Source organism: Mytilus trossulus, chromosome 6, assembly GCF_036588685.1.
Source record: "Mytilus trossulus isolate FHL-02 chromosome 6, PNRI_Mtr1.1.1.hap1, whole genome shotgun sequence".
In the NCBI taxonomy this organism is placed as follows: domain Eukaryota; kingdom Metazoa; phylum Mollusca; class Bivalvia; order Mytilida; family Mytilidae; genus Mytilus; species Mytilus trossulus.
This window is the reverse complement of record NC_086378.1, coordinates 10,957,862-10,979,669: the sequence shown is the minus strand read 5'-3', so window position 1 is coordinate 10,979,669 and position 21,808 is coordinate 10,957,862. Positions and strand designations below refer to the sequence as shown.

Here is a 21,808-nt window from a genome sequence, read left to right as displayed (position 1 = left end):
ATACTTTTTTTGTGATTTGTTTCTTAATTAATGTTTTTACTATATTTGTCTATAACTTCGTGACATTTTAATGAATAGAAGATCAAAAGATAACGTTACGTTAATGTAACGATTTCCTGTAATTTCAAAGTAAATCTCTTGTAAATAAAGTTAATAGAATTGATGTAATGATACAAGTATCGATCTAATGTTGAGTGGTTATGTTGTGATGCAGATCGATGCAGATTTTCTCAGGTAAACACAGGTCTCCGGTGATTCGAGGTACAACCTGAGAATATTGAGAATAATCTCAGGTACAGCATACTGTAGAATACTCCAAGACCAACATACACAATACAATGTCAGAAGAAGAGAAAAATGGTGAACTGCAGGTAAATCATCTTTTTTTCTATTATTCAGGCTCATTGTTGAAGGCCATACGATAATCTATAGTTGTTAATTTCTGTGTCATTTGGTCTCTTGCGGATAGTTGTCTCATTGACAATCATACCACATCTTCTTTTTATAATTATCAGACGAGAATACGGATATGCAGAAAAGTTGTTTCTTTCTGTCTTAAACACGACATGCATTTTCTAGAATAATCACTTAACATGAGAAACCTAAGTCAGACGGTGTAACGCTAATGTGTCTTCAATTTTCAATCAACATTTTTCTATTTCAAACATCTGAGAGTTTCTGTCGTTGGATCTTTAACGGACTCTGTGCGTCTTTTCTTTATAGTCATTCCGTTTATATTTATTCTGTTATCTAAAATTATGTATTTAAATATTTACAAACCACACGAATATTCACAAAAACAATGGTTAATTTCATAATGTCAAGATCATCAAAACAATAATCAAATATAGAATACATTGACATGCACCTGCAATCGGTTATGTTTTGTTATACAGAATACGCAGAATTCGAAGTTTCGTGGAATCCTTTAACTCGCAAATTGAATGTCTCGACATAGTTGTTTAACTAGTACTGGAGGTCGAAGTTTCAGAAAGAATATCAATCTATAAGATTTTTTCTGCGTTTCAGTGCTAATTACAAAAATAATCGTGTTGATAAGATATCGTTTAATAAAAATATAATTTTCTAGTTAACCAATTCACAAAAGGAATGTGTGAGATATAATTGATATGAGATATGTGATTATTGGTTTAAAATACGAGATTTTATATAACGGAAATAACCGTTACCACAGAAACCAAAATACAATATGAAGTCCTAAGAAGATCAATGTCATAAATCGATTTAGAAATTACTTGTAATCTGTTTGAATAATAAGGAGTAGATGTGTTGACTCGTTACATGTATATATTAACCGTCAGACCTGTTATTTGAGCCTGCTGTTGTTTTAAAAGGTTTGTGTGTTTTATCTGTTTGTTGTTTGATGCCGAGACCACTATTATACACTATTATACCATATGCGTATGTGCTTTAGTAGTATCAGTATATAGGATTTTGAAACTATAGATGATCATTAACATTGGGTTTGACTCAATGCTCGGCCGTATTTGTATGATATTTACCGATCTGAAACATAAAACATCCAACGCCAAATGTAACGACACACACACTTATAGGACGACATAACAACTCCCACTACCGTCTGCACTAAACAGATACACTTCAGTGTTGATTTAACATGTCCCTAAATAAAGGACTGGTTTATGTTTTTTTCTCAATATAATATGTTAACAATCTCTGAAAAACAGATTAACTGTAGGTTTTTGTGAACTTAAATAATAATCTGGACAATGAAGTACGGCTTTTTAACGAATTGTATACCGAAGAGGGGCTTACAGTATTATACTGAAGAGGGGCTGGCAGTATAAAGGATTTAGAACTTCATTGATTATTTTCTATTTTCCTAAAAACATGTATTTATCATGTGTTTGAGAACAGATACAATTCTCTATGTTTGAAAACGGAGCAACACTTAGATAAACAGCTGCGACATGAGTGCATGATACGCCTGCAATGTTTTCTAAGAATAAAGTGAAATAACTTCTCAATGTCATATAAGAAATTTATGAAAAACTAAAGGAAGTTTATCTTAATAAACCCGACACCATAAAGACTACTCAAAGCACTTCAAAAAAATGTGTAGTTACCATGGCAACACCTTAATATCGTATATACTTGACAAACTGTCATTTTTTAAGTGACAGAAATTGGCCAGAAAACTGTATTGCAGAAAAAAGGCATCCACCCAGAAAGAAATAAACAATTCCTTGGTCTTTTAGATATGATATGTGAAACTAAAAATTGTGGGTGATCTTAATTGTTGTAACAGAATTTATTTTGAAAGTAAAAGCTACCAAAAGTTTTATTAAATGTAATTTACCGACAGAAAATATTGGCCCTAAACGCCCGGTATATCTATCAATCGTTCTTTATATATATACTAGATTTGCCCTGGGACATATAGTGATTATATGTATTATATGTCTCTGATTTACTCTGGGACATATAGTGATTATATGTATTATATGTCTCTGATTTACCCAAAAATATAGGCAACACAACAAAACATTTCGTTTGAGTATTCATAGGAGAGAGATTGGTTACAGCTTTAGTAAAATCAATTAAAGTTACAAGATACTACTAAGAAAATATTGCGACAATCCGGCACTGATTTCCCAAACCATAAGAGAGAAGTTATGTTTTCGTAGCCTCAGGATCAAAGATTTTACTCTAAGTTTGTGCCACTTACGGAGAATTGGGTGTTTGAATGTTTGCTCTACTTAGTTTTAGTCTAAAGGATGAAAATGAATAAGAGGGAAAGATGGAAGGGGGTAGACTGGTTATTTATATCATTATATTAGTAGATTCTGATTTATGTGCCATCACATACCATTCTAAGCCTGATTGATCTTACCGTGATGGCTCTGATGCCGAGAACAACTCGGCAACGTAACATACCGACTAAGTTCTTATGTTGTATTGTTATACTAATGTCCCAGGTTAGGGCCGGGGAGGCCAGGGCCGGTTGGGATCCCCCTAACATGTTTAACGCCCAATCTCATATAAGTCATGTAATGGGAAACCCCCGCCACATTATGTATGTACGTGCCTGTGCCAAGTCAGCCGGAGCCTGTAATTCAGTGGTTGTCGTTTGTTTATGTGTTTCATATTTGTTATTCGTTCATTTTTTTTTTTATATAGAGATAAGGCCGTTAGTTTTCTCGTTTGAATGGTTTTACATTGTCATTTAGGGGCCTTTTATAGGGAAGCAAGTTAACTCGTACCAACGGAAACTCGTACCATGTTAACTCGTACCAAAAAAAGTTAACTCGTACCAACGTAAAGTCGTACCACTGGGAAGTCGTACCATTAAAAATAAATTAAAAAATATGAATGTTTTGTGGTGTTTTTCTTTCTAAACTTAATACAAAGAAGTTGAATTACTGAAGTTTTATACTGGATTGAGATAAAAACTTGAAAAAAAGACGTTTTTTTTTTTTAATTAATACACTAATATAATTTCTTCATTACCTTAATACCCTGCTAATTAATATATGATATTCCTTTGATTGTGTGATCAAATTAATACATTCTTTTGATTGTGTGATTATTGGTTGATTATTAACTAATCAACTTGTTTAATCATATTATTTTTCTATATGTAACAATAGTGCCAATTATTATGTAACAATAGTGCCAATTATTATGTAACAATAGTGCCAGTTATCTTTGAAAACATTATTGTATTAATGTAATACCATGTGAAATCTTAAATGTAATAAGATGTTATAGATGAACAAATAAAAATTAAAATATATATCCTTTGTTATTCTGCCAGTACTACCATTGACCATTCACAATTCCATTATTCACAATACAGATGGACAGTCAATCTCATAACTCATAAGTAGAGATAAATTAAAGAAGGTTCTGCTATCACTACCATTACGTATACTGGCTATTCACAATACCATTAAAACCATAGATCAAATCAAATCAAATCAAATCATTTTATTGGTGTAAAATCCAAATATTGGATTGTTACCAGGGCAAACATGACAATCATTACAAACATATAATATATCAATTTAACCAACATTCATATTCTTACAAGACTATTATAAGACTGTATATGATTAAGAACATGAGCTTAGCACCATGGCTTTATAATAAAAGCTCTAAAGTTAGACTGACACAACAAACAATTAATTATTAACTTTCCAAGGTATCGTGACTATATATAAAAAGAATCATACTTTTAACATGTTGGTCATAAACAATTTACAACTTTCAAAACACACAAAATTAATTCTTTCAGTGAATAAAATTCCTTTGGGAAACAGAAGAAAAGTACCCAAATCTATTTAATGTAACTGATTTGGAATGATTAAAAATTAATTCCAATGGTTATCAGTAAAAGTTTAAAAAAGGGTGTATTCAAGGGAGACAACAAATCAAATCTGCCAAGGTATTGTCTACATCTAATACACATGGAACATTGGTCATTGTACTTTCAAAATTATATACATTTTATATAGGTATAGAGATAAATAACAGTATATATTCATAATTTAAACACCAATCAAATACATTTAAATAAGTTGGTACGAGTTAGTGTAAAGCAAAATTATATCCGGGTGAAATTTGATCCGAAGGGAAAAATGTCACAGTAGTTGTTGTTATTTTTTTATCCGGCGGAAAATATTTCCCTGGGATATTTTTTCCTTTGCCGTGAAATTCTATCTGGGTAGTTCACTTATTGAATAGTTATTAGAAAAAACGACGTATCCTTTACAAATACTATGAAATAATAATAGTGTATTTGAATTAAACCTATTTTGTAAAAAAAATGTATTATAATGGGAATTATTTCACAATTATCATTGAAAAAAAATCCTGAAAAAAATCTAGTAAATATCATTCGTTTAAAAAGAAAATTATCATTAAACATAAGAAAGAAAACCAGAAATAATTTCAAAGATTAATTTGTAATTGTGAAATAATATCATGATTAAATAAGGTAAGTGAAATACATGTAAAAGTGAGTTGTTTTCAGATCTCAGTACAAATATAAATTAAAACGTAAAGGTAGAAATATAGTTGCATGATCTTGCATTACTACTGTTAACAGTAATGGAAGAATTTGATTATGATAATATTTTAAATATTTAAATAGTCTGGAGACAAAGATGTTGTTGTTGATTATATGGAAATCAGATAAATTATAGCATAACAATATATTGGAACAAAAGCAATTTTAACAGCTGGATAGTATACTTACCTGTGAAATGTTATCTGTCTTATTAAAAAATCATGTTGTAAGTCATCTTGTTATATAAATGAATATATAAAAAATATTTCACTATGAAAAAGATTCAGGAATATAATTTACATTGTAATATCTTTAAGATATAAATTGCTCATATTTACCTCCCTTTGATAAATTATGCAAATTTGTTTTACCTTTGTGAAACATTTTATAATTAATGTCAGGTATATATTGATTACGGGTAAGTTACATACTAGTTAGTGGGACTATATTTCACAAGGTTCTGTGAAATATGATACGGCAAAGATATACCGGTACATACTATCCGCATAACACAGATAGATTTTCACTCCTCTGGAAAAATTCTACCTATGAAATACCATGCCTGGAAAAAATTTACCGTGACAAATTATCCTCAGGAGAAAATATCACAGAGGAAGAAATAAACCGTTACATTAGCAGCTAGTGGTACGAGTTTACATTGGTACGAGTTGTTTTTTTGTGGTACGAGTGAACGTTGGTACGAGTTTACGGTGGTACGGGTTAACTGTAATTCGTCAGCTATAAAAGAATTACAGTTAACCCGTACCACCGTAAAGCTGACTATATGCGGTATGGGCTTTGTTCATTGTTGAAGGCCGTACGGTGACCTTTACCAGTTGTTAATTTCTGTGTCATTTTGGTCTCTTGTGGAGGGTTGTATCATTAGCAATCATACCATATCTTCTTTTTATACTGAGTGATGATTTCCGGAAATTTATTGTATAATTCCGGATTTGACTTTGTGTGGATTAATTTTCCCGCGGAATTATTTTGGCTTCTTAGTTGATCCCAATCGGAACTACTCGGCCTTTCTGGTTGCACGAAGAAATAACTGTTATTGTACTGCATAGCGAGAATGGCCGAGTAGTTACGATTGAGTTGATCCTAGTTCTCATCGATTCGTCAGGCTTCAAACTAGTAGGGCCTATAGACAATGTTGGACCAAACGCCGAAAAGGAAATTGTATCAATTGCTTCTCTAACACGATCGCAATCACATATCAAAAGCTCAGATGTCATGATAATGATCGAGGGGGATAGGAGGGTCCTGATCCCGAAATCCCGGGCTTAAAAACACGAAATCCCGAAATCCCGAATTTAAATAAAGTAAATCCCGCCGTCCCGAAATCCGAAAAAAAGAATTCCCGGATCCCAGAAAGGACAATCCCGAAATCCCGAGCTTTAAAACACCCGATCCCGGAGGCCCGATAAAGGTCCTATCCCCCCTCGATAATGGTATTTCTTTCTGTTCCCTTTAACAGGTTAGGGACCCCACAGGCACTTACTATTAGTATTTCGTAAATATACATTGATAGTGGGTCTTCAAGTGCCTGTGGGATCCCCTAATAATAATAAGAGATATCCCTTAAATGACGGACTGTCCCTCAGACAAGGGGTCACTTCGCTTGTGTAGTAAAAAAAGAAAGAAAAGCTTGCATGGTATGTTTAACTTGAAAATGGGAAAATACGATTTTTTTTTAAAAGAGTGTTCCTCATATTTTAATAATAAAGAAGACTGAAGTCTCTGAATATTTCAAAATTCATGGAAATGTTTTGACAATATAATACTAGATTTCTTCGGGAAAAAATCTGCAAAAATAATATTAATATGTGGGAGTCGCAGTAACTTTTTCTCAGAAAAAAAGTTTCCTATATGTCTCTGTATACATTTATACCTTAATGTTATGAAAAAGCATAAAGGATTTTTTTATTCTGAGACTAGTGCTTGTGAGGATAGTGCCTTTTTGTACTAAAAAATGTTTTTACACCAAAAAAAAATAATTTGAAAATCGTCAAAAGCAAGGATTTGTCTTCATACACAAATCTTTGATGAAAGGGATAGTCATTACATGGAGGGGTTAACCCTAATTTTTTTCTTTATTAGATATTCTTTTTATTGCATTACTGTTGATCAAAGTAGTGAAAGAATTTGTGTAGTCGTCATAAATAAATCTGAGTGCTCTTTCTTGTATTTTTTCTATTTTCTTTGTGTTTTGTTCACTGCAGAAGTGCCATGTAAGAGGACAGTAGCTGAGGTTTGACATGATAAATGAGTGGTATATTGTAAGTTTTGAAAGTCTGGTGAGATGAGTGCCAATTCTTTTTAGAACGTTTAGTTGTCGTGCAGCTTTTTTGCAAATATTTGAGATGTGAGTGTTAAAATCCAGTTTAAAGTCTATTGTTACACCAAGAAGTTTCACTTCGTCGTCACATTTTATGTTGAATCCATTTAGGTTGAAAGTAATATTTTGAGTGTGTGTTTTTTTACCTATGGAAATTGCCTGGAATTTTTCTGGGTTTGCCTGCATTTTGTTGAAAGAGAACCATGAGATTAGGGAATTACTGTCTTCCTCTAAGGGTTTAATAACTGATTCCAAAGTAGTACCTGTTTTTGAGAGGGTGTTATCATCAGCATAGTTGTATAAATCACACTGTTTGACAAAAAGAAAAATATCATTTATAAAAACATTAAATAATACAGGGCCTAGTATAGATCCCTGAGGAACACCTTTATATATATCTTGCATTTGACTGATACTCTGGCCTATTTTTACACACTGTTTTCTTGCAGTCAGATAGCTTTTGAGTAATTCCAGAGCAGATGGACTAAGGCCATATTTTTCCAATTTCAAAAGAAGTAAATCATGTGGAAGACAGTCAAAGGCTTTACTTAGGTCCATTAATATAGCCGCTAAATATTTATTATTATCCAGTGCCTTTTTCCAATCTTCCAAAATTTTGAGTAATGTTGACTGGCAGCCATAACCAGCTCGAAATGCCGCAAGAAAATGGTCGAAAATATCATCAAAGTATTTAGTGAGTTGATTTTCTATGGCTGTTTCAAAAATTTTAGATATAGCAGGTAAAACACTAACTGGTCTATAAGTACCCTTTTCAAGAACACTGTTTTTTTTGTGAACAGGTGCCACTTGGGCAATTTTTAATGAGTCTGGAAAAATGGAAGTTGATAATGATAAATTTACAAGCTGTGTGATAGGTTTAATCACTACAGGTTTAGCAGCGTGTAAAATTTTTGGTGATATACCATCTATACCAGTAGCCTTTTTAACATTTATTTTACCAATTCTTTTAGAAACAAATTCCTCATTTATAGGCTGAAAAATAAGTTTATTTGATGTTGAACATTACAGAATCTATACATGTATTATGCCACAAGAGAGGCCGCTCTAGTGTTGTCCTAAATAAACAACCAAATTTCTCCAACAATAGGGTGGAGGGCCTAGACCTCACTCCTAAATTGGCCTCTGATTTATACTTGTTTAACTATCTAATATTGAATAATTTTTGTTTTAAAAAATCCATTTGGCCTGTTAGGAAAACAATTTGGTTGCTGAGGATTGAATTTCATCAGTTAGAGGCAAAGACATTTTACCAGGGGATTAGATGTAGAAAGTCTCATCAGTTGGAAAAATAAAGTAGATTCAAATTGACCAAATCTAAAAAAAATATTATGACTTAATAGAGCAGGACCATTTTTTATACGCCCTTCAAAATTTTGACGGGACGTATTATGGTATACAAATGTCCGGTGTCTGTCTGTCTGTCTGTCCGGCGTAAATATGTTGCACCGTAACTTGAGAACGACTTATCCAAATTTCATGAAATTTACTATAGTTGTTTCTTATGATGGTCAAATGATCTGTATACTTTTTGGTGAAAATAAGAATTAAACTTTTTGAGTTACAGCACTTTGTAACTAAAACAGGGGTGTGTTTTTTTCATATGTCGCAATGTATCTCAATAAAGATTCTTGATTTAATATGGCTTGAAACTTTAAATACTTCTTAGTTATATTAATCTTAATATCTGTATACTTTTTGGTACATGTAATATTAAAAATTTCATTTTTGAGTTATTGAGTATTTTGTAAAAAAGGGGAGTTTTTTTTTTTACATGTCGCACCATATCTCAAAAACGATTTATGATTATTGCTGAACACTTTACACATGTCTTTGTTATATTAATCTAAAGATCTGCATACTTTTTGATGATGATTAAAAATTTCATCTTTGAGTTGTTGAGTATTTTGTAAAAAAGGGGAGTTTTTTTTTTACATGTGCTGTATCTCAAAAACAATTTATGATTATTGCTTAAAACTTTACACACTACTTTGTTCTATTAATCTAAAGATCTGTATACTTTTTGGTTTTGATTTAAAATTTCATTTTAGTGATATTTAGTTTTTTGTAATAAAAAAAACAGGGTCGTGTCTCAAAAACAATATATGGTTATTGCTTAAAACTTTCTCAGAAACTATAATTGCAAAATTATTACGATTGACATACTTTGGTAGGATTGCTACGGATGATTCCGACAACAAATGCAGGCATGTTATACACCATTGTATAGATAAGTCAATTTAGATTTACGATATAACAAGCTTTAGTGGGGTTGACAGCCTATATAGCGGCATATAACGGAACTTCGTCACCACCTAACATTTTTCTAAAATGCAAGTTAAGTACCTTGTGTTATAATAAGGTATATAGGAAAAAAATTTCTGAGACAAGTGCCTGTGGTGTCTTGGCTAAAACTCACACGAAAGGAAGCTACATCTTATTGACAGACAATGTCCTATAAATAGTTTATTTTATACTTTTGATAGTTTGGAAAATGTTTTATATTGTTATAAATAAAATATGAGAATTTGAGTCAAATCAGTGACCATGAAATTGGCAGCTAGTGCCCCTTTAAAGTTCATTGGAAAAATATAAAAATATGATTTCAATTTGGGAACTTCAATCCATTGCATGTGCAGAGTATGCTAGATTATATAAATGAACAAAACCCTTGCAGTTGCCAGTTGCACAATGCAGGAATTTATTCCAACTTCCAAATGGGGACATAAACTCATAAACAACTTTTTTTTATGGTAATATACAACTTTTACATGGGAGGTAACTTATTCTTCCTTAAGAAATAGTCACATTTTAAATTTATACAAGGGAAATAACTCATCCTTGCTTAAAAAAGGTAGCATTAGCAAATCAATGTCCATTAATTGTAAATTACAATTCTAAAATGAACATTGATTTTCTACAATGTACCTTGAAGTTAAATATTGCTGCCAAATAGTATTTAGTGAAATTGTTACTGTTGCAGTGAATTTGTGTTTTATTTTTTTTGCTAAGGATAATCATAGTTGTCTCCCTTACAACATCAGAAAAAGCATCAAATGGACTTAGGCTTACTTATTTATTATCCTGGAATAATATGGAATTTTTAAATCAGCTTTATAACTGGAATAAATTGCACGAATAATAAGTGTAAGTGACGGCATGTAGTTGAATATCATGTGCACTGTGCAAGTAAATTAACAAAATTAACTCCAAGGAAAATACAAAAACAGGAAAACCATATGAAATGGTAAAATCAAAAGCTCAAACACATCAAACAAATGAAAAACAATTGTAATGTTCCTGTCTTAGTAGAAGCATTTCCTCCTGTAGAAATGGGGAATTAAATTGGTTAAGAGTGATTTGAGGTTTTTAACTATTCAGATACCTCTTTTTATGTTTTTTTTAACTGATCATTTTTTTCAATAAGACATCCTAGCTAGTGCATGTCCTTATGGTTGCATGAAAAAGAAAGTATGGGAAAGTTTTTTTCATGTACAGTGCATGTGTAATAGAACATAAAGTCTTAAATAAGCGATAGGTTGAATGGTTTTTGTACATGTACAGCGTATATATAGTTAGAAGTTAGTCTCAAAATACAACCTTAATCACTGAATATGATTTGATATGATAATAAAAACTCACATTGAAAACAGAAAGCAGTGAAGCAAACTGAAAAATAGAAACACTTTCCCTATTTGATAATATTATCATTAACCAGTTTATTATGGGATTGCTGGTCTTGTGTTTATCAAGTCTTATAATACCTTTCTTTCTCAGTTTTTGAATAGATGTTTAATCCTAAGATATAAGTTTAAAAAAACTGTATTTTAAAATGAACCATAATTAACTGCCATTCTATTTCAGAAGTAACATTTAAAGATGGTGCTCACACGTTAGAAATATGAAAAGATATGATATCAAGAAGTATGGGTGACAGTGAAGATATAATTCCACCTAGGATTGAAGTCAGTCATTTTGCTGGATCCAAAGTATCAACCATTTCGGAAGAAAGCCTCTTAGGTGGTAATGAAGAGCTTCCTGGAGGAGTGAGTAATCCAGTCTTTAAAGTAGAGGAACCCAGTGAAGTAACTACCCCAGAACCAGAGCATTTTACCTTTGACACAGAATCAATTCAGCGTTTTAAAACTCAGCCCCGTAGAGGAACATATGCTGGGGGTATCAATCCAGCACATAGATTGTTAATTACCGAGAGGAGAAGTAGTGAAAATGTTGGCCCGCTTCAAAATGACTACATTATTCCAAGTAAGTGAAACTACAATAACATTGCTTCTTTTTAATGTGCGTATTGTTTTGCGTTTACTTTTCTACATTGGCTAGAGGTATAGAGGGAGGGTTGAGATCTCATAAACATGTTTAACCCCGCCACTTCTTGTGTATAATTCGGAGTTAAGTATGGCGTCCATTAACACTGTACTAGTACATATTTTTTAAGGGGCCAGCTGAAGGACACCTATGGATGCAGGAGTTTCTTGCTACATTGAAGACCCATTGGTGGCGTTTGGCTGCATGTTGTCTGCTCTATAGTTGGGTTGTTGTCACTTTGACACATTCCCCATTTCCTTTCTCAATTTTATTCATCTTTTATGATGTATATTATTCATAGAAGTAAGGCATCAACATTTCAATTTTCAGTCAATTTCAGTTGAGCTTTGAATAATATCTTGAATAAGAACTAGGTTTGATAATGCCCATATGGTTTTCAAAGACCGTTATTGATTTTGGAGGCCTTACAGATCATAGGTCTCAGTAGCTTGTGATAAACTGTTATAAAACAAATATTTGTTTCTAGATTTTTTCTTTTGAACTTTCTGTTCAACTTTTACCAAACTGAGTTGGATTATCCACTTTAAATTGAGGAAGACTATTTTTTTTTTACACTTTTTTTAACCCTCCTCCTGCTAAATATTTTACAAATTTTGTTACTTTCTATTACAACCCATTCAATCCATTAATGTAGAAACTCATGGTGTTTCGTTAGTTTCCATTGTTTCTTTTTATCATTTAAATACATGTATATATAACAGTAATAAGTTTATCTGTTCACTATCTTAATATGCTTTTACAACCTAACATTATTCTTTAATAGTTGTTTTAACATGAAAGAACAGTGAACATTAATATTCTACTTGATCAATTTACACTATTCTGTATAATGATCATTAGCATAGGCAGATCCAAAAAAAAAGGAGGGGGTCTTCGTGGCTGCCCTCCTCCTTTTGCAGCAAAAAATTGATTAATGATATAGGTAATCACTGAAGCATGCCTGGAGCGGGCCCACCCTTATAAAAAGTTCTGGATCCCACACTGATTAGAGCACACAGTTTGTTCTCTCATAGAAATGAGAAGAAATATGATAAATTTGTTGAGATAGAATCTGTTCTATAGGTTATGATGTATCAAGGCTATTGGAGCAGACTGATTAATTGTGTATTGAGATAAGTGTTATTCAATACAACATTCAGGTCACAGTTATATAGAGTAGAGAAAAATCAATAGAGCCTGATTTCAACCAATATTTCCCTGCTATTTGATTAAACCATCTTCAATTTTATTGATTCAAACAGTTGAAGGTTCTAACACAATAAAAACAAATGTTAATTGTATTTTGTAAATAAATTTGGATACTAAAAGGCAGATAGTTTGTAAAATTTTGTGCATTTCTTCCAGAATCTTGGAATTCTCAATTATCAAAAATTGAATATTCCTATATTTAGATTTGTAATTTTGGCAAATTGTGCATTCAATCTATTAGAAAATTTGTAATTTGTTGAACATTTAAATTTGTGGTTCTCTTGTACCCACGAAATCAATGAAAAATGGGTATCCAACAAATATTAGTGAATCCATAGTAAACTACAGTAACTTCAATGTCTACTTGGTGCTATACTAGACCAGACTCAAACTTTTAAGACCCTCTTTACTAAGAATCAGGGTAATGCAAGGAGGTCAAGTAGATCTACATGTAAATTATATAAACTTAATACCCAAAGATTTTGGTAAATTATATCAAAGATTATAAGTAGTGTAATTTAAGCTGCAGAATTAGTTTCAGTTATAAAAAAATAATGTATTGGTAACAGTATTGAACAAAAGTGATGAAGAAATGATTGAAACATAATTTGACTCATTTGCAGTTTTAAATTATATATTTTTTTTCTGACATAATAATATATGGCATTCCATCTGTCAGTTCTTTTGATTGGTCTCATCAATTGGTTTATTGCTAGATATTCATGAAATTCATTTGAAAGATATATCAGCAATGTCTTGGGACATGTAGAAAAATTAGTGTTGATCAACTATTTTTCTAAGAGTTGTGCCCCTTGGAAGTATCAAATAAATGGACTAAGCATTATACACACTCTCAAACCTGCATCTTATAGAAATATAGCGCTATTTATATTGAAATTTTATAGCAGCATTTCTGGGATGATTTTAAAAATCAGGGCTGATATATTATTTGTTCAAGAGTTATGCCCCTTGTAAATGTAGTCTGATATTTATCACAGGTTTAATTTCTCAGCAATGTCTGGAATATCAAAAAATTAGTGCTGATTTTTAAAAGAGTCATTTCTATTGGAAATTTAAATTATATAGAAAATTTTGTTACAAGCACTCTCACACCTACATTTTTTGTAGGATTGTCATGAAATTCATATTAAGGTATCAGCAATGTCTAAGGTGGGTTAGAAAATTAGCAATGATCTTTTTTTTTCTTTTTCTGTGAAAAGTAATGAACATTGAACATCTCCTATCACTCCCACTCGTACATTTCTTGTCCAATTAAAATTATATCAAAGGTCTATTATACCAGCTAGGTCGTCATAAGACGAAAGCTGACTAATAATTTTTACAGGAATAATTCCATTTGAAAATAGAAATATATATTTGTTAGCAATCTCATGTCTGTATTTCTTGTAAAAGATTTCTAAAAAGTTAAAAAGAACCAAAAAGTTGCCCCTGGTCAGATAAATAAGTAGAACGTGGGTGTCATTGGAACTCTGATTATTTTTCTTTTTATAATTGATAATCTGAGATGGTATAAACACTGAAAACATGGTACTCTACTTTTACAAAGATAATGTACTTTTACAAAGAACAATTCATGGAAATATATGGAAAACAAACAAAAAGATGAAATAAATGGTCATTGTACTACAGAATCAAATACTTAACTGATAATTGACCTGTGATGATCCTGTCTTTATCTTGATACACCTGCTCACAAACTCAAAGTGGCAGTTCCAGGGGGGTTTAAGGGTTTTGGCACCCCCCTTTTTTTGTTGATCAATACTTTTGAATGGGGACGTAGTTTTGGTTCGAAACCCCCTTTTCAAAAATAGATGGAATTGCCCTTGAACCCATATTGTCATCCAATCTTCAATATTCCAACTGATATAGGAGTTTAAAATTTGAAGACATATATACCTAAACCATCTCTTTAGAAATAAGATATTTATGAGGAGGAATACACATGGATTTTGAAAGCCTAAAATGAAACTTTACTAGCCCTAACTACATCAACAATAAATCTTAGACAAGACATCATTTTTCAATTAAGCTGTATTAGAACTTACATTTTATAACATGTTCAGTATATATCTATTTGTTTGTTAATCTGGATTCTAAATAGAGTATTGACACATTTTACACTGATTTCCCCGAAAGTCTTCCGATTGTGTATACTAAATAGAGAATTGACAGATTTTACACTGATTTCCCCGAAAGTCTTCCGATTGTGTATACTAAATAGAGTATTGACACATTTTACACTGATTTCCCTGAAAGTCTTCCGATTATGTATACTAAATAGAGAATTGACAGATTTTACACTGATTTCCCCAAAAGTCTTCCGATTGTGTATACTAAATAGAGTATTGACACATTTTACACTGATTTCCCCAAAAGTCTTCCGATTGTGTAAATGCTGCCAAAGACCAGGAAATCTAATTCATCACAAACCATTTCTTCTAAGGGTAAAGTATTGATTAAACATTACCAATACCGAAGAGAGACCAAAAATATTCCATTTTCTCTTTCATCAATATATGTCTGGCTATACGAATCTGTAAAAATGACAGTTTCAATTTATATTTTGTGATTGAGGCTCATTGACCACTATCTGTGGCTTTTGTGATCGTAAGTTTGTATAGATGTACTATATTTTATGGAGACAGCTGTGTACTTGGATTGATATATAAAGTGATTGTCGTATGAAGCCTACACACATTCAAGTGAAATAATTTTCATTGGATAAAGTGTGAATCAAGTTTATAAAGGAAATTTTCTGTTTATTTTTGGATAATAATTGCCTTTTTGTGTCTAAAATTTGTTAATTTGTGGAAATACATCTATACTTTTTTAAGAAAGCAAGGTTTATCTGTGTTATTGAAATTAATCCTTTCCTTGTAGTTATGTAAAACTTAGATTTAACAATTCATTATTCATTTTGTGGATACTGCAGTTTAAGTGATGTATTGATTTTGGATTTTGTTTTTGACAAAAGAGCCATGATGTTGCCTGTTATTCATTTGAGTGGAATATTATTTACACAATAGCTGGATTTAAATTTTTGTCAGTCTGACGTAAAATATTGAAGAAATTAATAAAACTGGTCGAATGTTTCAATACCTTGTCTCTCTATGATTTGGAGTTTTACATCGACTTGGTGGGGCGCCAGACAGCCGCAAAAAGAAGAAATGGCGTGGAGAATCCCCACAGATAGGGATGAGGCTATATCCCTTCAGGAGTTTGACATTGATGATAGTAGATGTCCATTACTCTATCAAGCTTCTAGTGAGAACAGTAGGCATTTTTTAAGTATTTATTTGCTGAATGTTATGTTTAAATCAGTTTTTCTGTCCAAGATAGGTAAATATTTGGTAGTATTGGCTACCTTTATGAAATCTATTTGTATCCAAGATTCGTATAAGGGATTCAAAAATTAAAGAGTATATGTGAAAATTCAAATAAGCTTATTTACTCTATATGCAAGATACTTAATGTGTTTTTCATATGAATTTGTTGTTTTTAAATGTAAATTTCATGAATATTTTTTTTCATTTTTTTTCACAACTCTGCAATTTATAGCCGTTAATATTGTACAGAAGGTGAAGAAGGGGGTTGCACATAAAAAACATGAAACAAGACTCACATTCTAACATGACGTCCTTCAAACACTTTGAGTACACACCCGTGGTAAAATATGCTATATTGACAGGGTTTTTCTGATCGTACTCCCACAACAATGACATCAGAATATAAGCATTTTATAGGAAAATACACGCTTGTGAAACCAAAAATCATCACAAGGAAATGTAAACAAACGATGCCAAAATGTGGTATAAATGTGATATAAGCCATTTTTTTATATACATATGAGACATACAATTAAATTATTATGTAAATTGATCCAAAACTATCTAAATACATTATTGTTAAATAGTTTAAGTATGTCACTTAATCAGTTTGCTCCATTCTTTTACAGAAATTGTAAAGTGCGTTTATTTATGGGAATGGCAAATATTTGCCTCTACCTAGATGCTTCGATCCAAAAGAATTGCCGATTTTGGCCTCAAATTTTATTTTCATTTAACAAAAGTTTTTGGATACTTTTTAAACACTTAAGTGTCTATTTAATTGATTTGATTAGTTTATGTGAAAGATTTTAACTGATTTAGTTATTAAAAAACACTCTGATTCAAGCTTAAATATGAAAAATCTTTCAAATATGCCAAAAAACATCACTTTTCAGATGTTTTTTTGTCAAATGAAAGTGGCCACATCCGTGTTCATCCTCAACCTTTATATATGTTTTGTAATATCATCAAATACAACTTACATTTCAATATTATGAATAAGCACGAATGCGACCACTTTCATTTAAAAAAGTAACCTGTCTAAAAATTAACCAAAATGCTTAAATTTTGAAGATTTCAGTAATTTAGCATGACTTTATGATGCTAGTACGCGATATGTGTGCATTGTATTGTCAAAAAAAGCTCATATTTATGTAGCAGAAGCATTTTACTTTCCAAAATATAGCTTAAAGATTACATTTTCACAATTTTGTAAAACTGCTTTATCTTGGGGCCAAAAAGGGGTCTTACTGAACCTACTCCTTTATTTGAAAATAACTGAGCACACAAAATAAGCATTTGAAAATCACGATACACATAAAAATAAGACAAGAAGAACACGTTCAAAGAGGCACCTGTCATGCACGACGGAATGTAAAATTAAACAGAAAAAAAATAATGAATGTAAAATCAAAAAACAGCAATCTTTAAGTAATCCTTTACCTTTACCTTTTCTATTGTTGAAGACTGTCTTTTGTTTATTTGTAGAGTTAGGTTTTGGTCTCATTGGTGTTTACCCCAAATCTCTTTTTGTTCACATTAATACAACTAATACAGGTATTAAGCTGCTGCGCTCAGTGCTGTATTTGAATCTTAAATCAAATATTATTTCAAATTTGTTCATAGTAATATATAAATTGAGTATAAATTGAGTGGCATTTCTTATAAATTTTTAGATGCCTTTCGTTATTTAGTTGCTGTCTCAGAAACATTTACTCTAATTATATTCGTATGAATGACAAAGGTGTACATTTTATACAATTTAATTTTCCCTTTGTACCAACATTCTTCAGATATTAAGAATTTCATTGTTACTCTAAGTGCATCAAACAAAGTTGATCAATTTATAATTAATTTTCATACATTTATTAAGAGTTGGCAAGGAAAGTTTATTCATCAATAAATAATGGAACGGTTCAATGATGGGATAATACTTGTATAGAATTCTTCACTGAAATATCCAATGAAGTATTAGCTAGCTAGATAGTAGGAAAGTTCCAATGCAAATGCTTTATCAGAAAGTATGGGATAATACAATTATTCTCCTACATATAAGTAAAAATGGAGAACTCAACTCGGCTAGGATAGAAAAGGTTCTGAATCGGTTTAAAAATTAACGTTTGTGATATTTAAAGAATGACATGTTTTTCTGTCTATATTGAAATAACAAGAAATGTGGTGCAGTGACACTGAATAAAAAGTGTGCACCAATTTTTGAGATTATTTTAAATAGACAGAAAAAATATTAGTCTACCTAATAATTTAGTTTTGAAATCCATTAATTATAAAAGACTTTATCATGATAAAAGGTTGATGACGTTACGGTCAAATGAAAAAATACCTGCTTAAAAGAAATCCCTTAAATGAAATAACTGAACGCAATGAAATAGAATTAGGATCATTAATTGACTGAAAGGAAAAATGTAACTGTATAGGAACTCGAGTTGTGATGCAGTGAAGAGCATCTCTTGGGACAATGAATCAATTTACTCACATCAGAGACATCATATCTCTAATAAATAGATGATGTTGTCTTCTTATTTATGTGTATCAGATTCAATTATAGCTATAATTTGACTGATTTGAATTATAGAGTGGACTCTCATTGTCTTGGGACACAAACCAGTAGAATTTACTATTAATGGTTGAGAACTTTGTGTAAGATATCTGTCTTTATTAAGCAACCTTACTGTTTAGGAATTTGTTATAATTGGCCTATGGCTTGCTGTCCGGTTTGAGCCAAGGCTCCATGTTGAAGACTGTGCTTTGACCTATAATGGTTTACTTTTAAAAATTGTGACTTAGATGGAGAGTTGTCTCTTTGACACTCATACAACACCTTCTTATATCCATCTTTATTTAATCTGTAGTAAGTTTTATTCACAACTTTTATAGACTTTAAAGAGCTCCATCAGATACATAGTTAGGAGACTTGCCTATGATTTCAGATGTTATATCACCTTTGGTAGGTTAATGTCTAGATTGCCCTTGACCTTTATATTTATAACCATTTCATCCTATTTTCATATCTGCAGAGACATATATACACATGTCTCTGATATCTGTAAAGAGATTTGTGTTTTACAGATGTCATTATCACTATATTTATCTTCTACAAGGTTGCAATTCTGTAAATATGCCACTTTTACTATGAAGTTTCATGAACAAAAATCTATCCCAGAATGGAAAGTTGATATGCACTTCTATTGTATTCTAAGGTTAAAATATAGGGCTGTGCAGCATATTTTCAACATTTATATGCCCAATTATAAGAACTTCTAAGGGTTTAAACTTATACTAAAATTCTATACTACCCCTAAACCTCCACCTTTGGACCTCCTTAAAATTGACTTTTAGGTGCTACCATGTTTTTCTAATCTGGTTACATTCCCAAGTTATGGTTAGTGTTTTACAGATTTCCTTATCACTTGATTATCTTCAGTACAATGATCAAGTTCTATGTTTTTTTAAAACTTAATTTTCCCCAACTTTTATGACCAAGAATCCAGTTGGAGCTATTATAGTAACACTTCTCTATTCCTAAACATGTGTAAATATCTGAGTTTGGATAAGTTTTTTTTCTTAGATCAATTTTCATTAATGTATGACAATATATGATTGATATTACCTGAACAGACATCTTGTAGACATTAAAGAAATAATTCCTTCATATCATGGGCAGATGAGCATGACATGAAGGAATTATTTCCACTCTAATAGGACAGTAATTGTATAGGTTGAAGCATTTGAGAATTTTAGTTGTTCTTGTTTCCTCCAAGTGGAGTCTGTAGGTTATATTTTCATATTTAATACTTTTAAAAACTAAAATCATGGAAAATATATGTTGCTTGATAAACAATATATAATAAAAGTTAATGTAAGCTGCTAAAATGTATTTAATGTATTAGAACAAGAGGGGGGGGGGGGCAGTCCTTTTTTGGGACGTCCGAATCGGGTGTTTTTAAGCTCGGGTTTCAGAATTGACCCTTTTTCGGGATCAGGGAATTCTTTCTTCGAATTTTTGGGATGTTAGGATTTAAATTTTCTTTAAATTCAGGACCTCTGGTTTTCATGTTTTTAAGTTTGGATTGGGATCAGGACCCCTCCACCCCCCCCCCCCCCCCCCCCCCCCCCCCCCCCCCCCTTGGAAAAACAATGAAAATAACAAGAATATGAACAGTAAATTTGTGCACATGTTTCAAACATAAACTCCATCTGCAATTAGTGATAATGATGCATCTGTTGCATTTCTCGAATGTCCAATGTCCGATTTTAAATCTTTTAAAAGAGAAGTATGGCTATACGATCGGGCTGATAAAGCCAAATTTGCTAAGAAATTAGACGAAATAGACTGGAATACCATGCTTCCCGAAAGTAAAACCACTAATGAGATGTGTGAATGTTTTACAATAGAATTTTTGAAAATAGCTAAAAAATGCATCCCTACTAAAATAGTAACAGTACGACATAATGACAAACACTGGTTCAATAATGACATAAGACGTGAAATTCGAATCCGAAACAGATTAAGGAAAAAAGCGATTAAATATAATTGTGAAAATAATACTATGAAGTACAAAAAACAACGAAATAAGGTAAATAATATGAAAAAAATCGCCAAAGAAAATTTTGAAACAAATTTGGACTGTCTAATATCAAAACAACCCTCAAACTCAAAAACGTATTGGAAATTAATGAAAACGTTAATTAAATCCAAAAAAGGTTCAGAACCCATACCCCCTCTCCAAAATATTATAAATGATAATGAACTGAATGATACTATATATGAAGATGAGGAGAAATGTAATTTGTTGAACAAATATTTTAGTATGATTTCAAAACTAGATGAAGATTATGTTGATTTGCCCGAATTTGATACAAAAACTAATAGTAAGTTTTCAGATATTCAAGTAAATATAAAAGAAATAATAGATATTATTCAGATATTAGTTTCAAACAAAGCATCTGGTCCTGATGTGATCAGTCATAAGATGCTAAAGCTGTGTCCAGAAAAGGTAGCAGTTCCACTCCATATTATATTTAATAAATCCTTAAGAGAGGGAATATACCCAACTAGCTGGAAGATAGCAAATCTGATACCCATTTTCAAAAAGGGAGATTCATCTTTGCCATCAAATTATAGACCGATATCCTTAATAAGTTGTGTAGGAAAAGTTATGGAAAGAGTTGTGTTTAAGCACTTATACAATCATTTAAAAGCTAATGAATTAATTTATGAGTATCAATCAGGATTCCTCCCTAAAAATTCAACTGTTCATCAACTCTTAGAAGTATATAATTGCATATTAAACTCCTTGGAAAAAAAAGATATAAATTGTTTTGTATTCTGTGACTTCTCTAAAGCTTTCGACAAAGTTTGGCATATGGGTCTTATATATAAAATGAAAGCTTATGGTGTTGACGGAAACGTATTGAATTGGTTTCAGGATTATCTACACGACAGAAAACAGAGAGTAGTATCAAATAACTCGTCTTCTTCCCTCTGTAATGTCTCAG

The 21,808-nt window shown here is 31.5% G+C and overlaps 1 protein-coding gene across 1 annotated transcript in view; it reads left to right on the top strand.

Moving 5' to 3' along the window:
* The first annotated feature begins 246 nt into the window (after positions 1-246).
* LOC134720788 (uncharacterized) overlaps positions 247-21,808 on the top strand; it is a 51,664-nt gene continuing 30,102 nt past the window's right edge. Inside the window, exons 1-2 of the mRNA XM_063583287.1 lie at positions 247-371; positions 11,277-11,675. Coding sequence (XP_063439357.1) covers positions 11,324-11,675 — 352 coding nt within the window. The 5' untranslated portion in view covers positions 247-371; positions 11,277-11,323. The remainder of the gene's footprint in view (positions 372-11,276; positions 11,676-21,808) is intronic.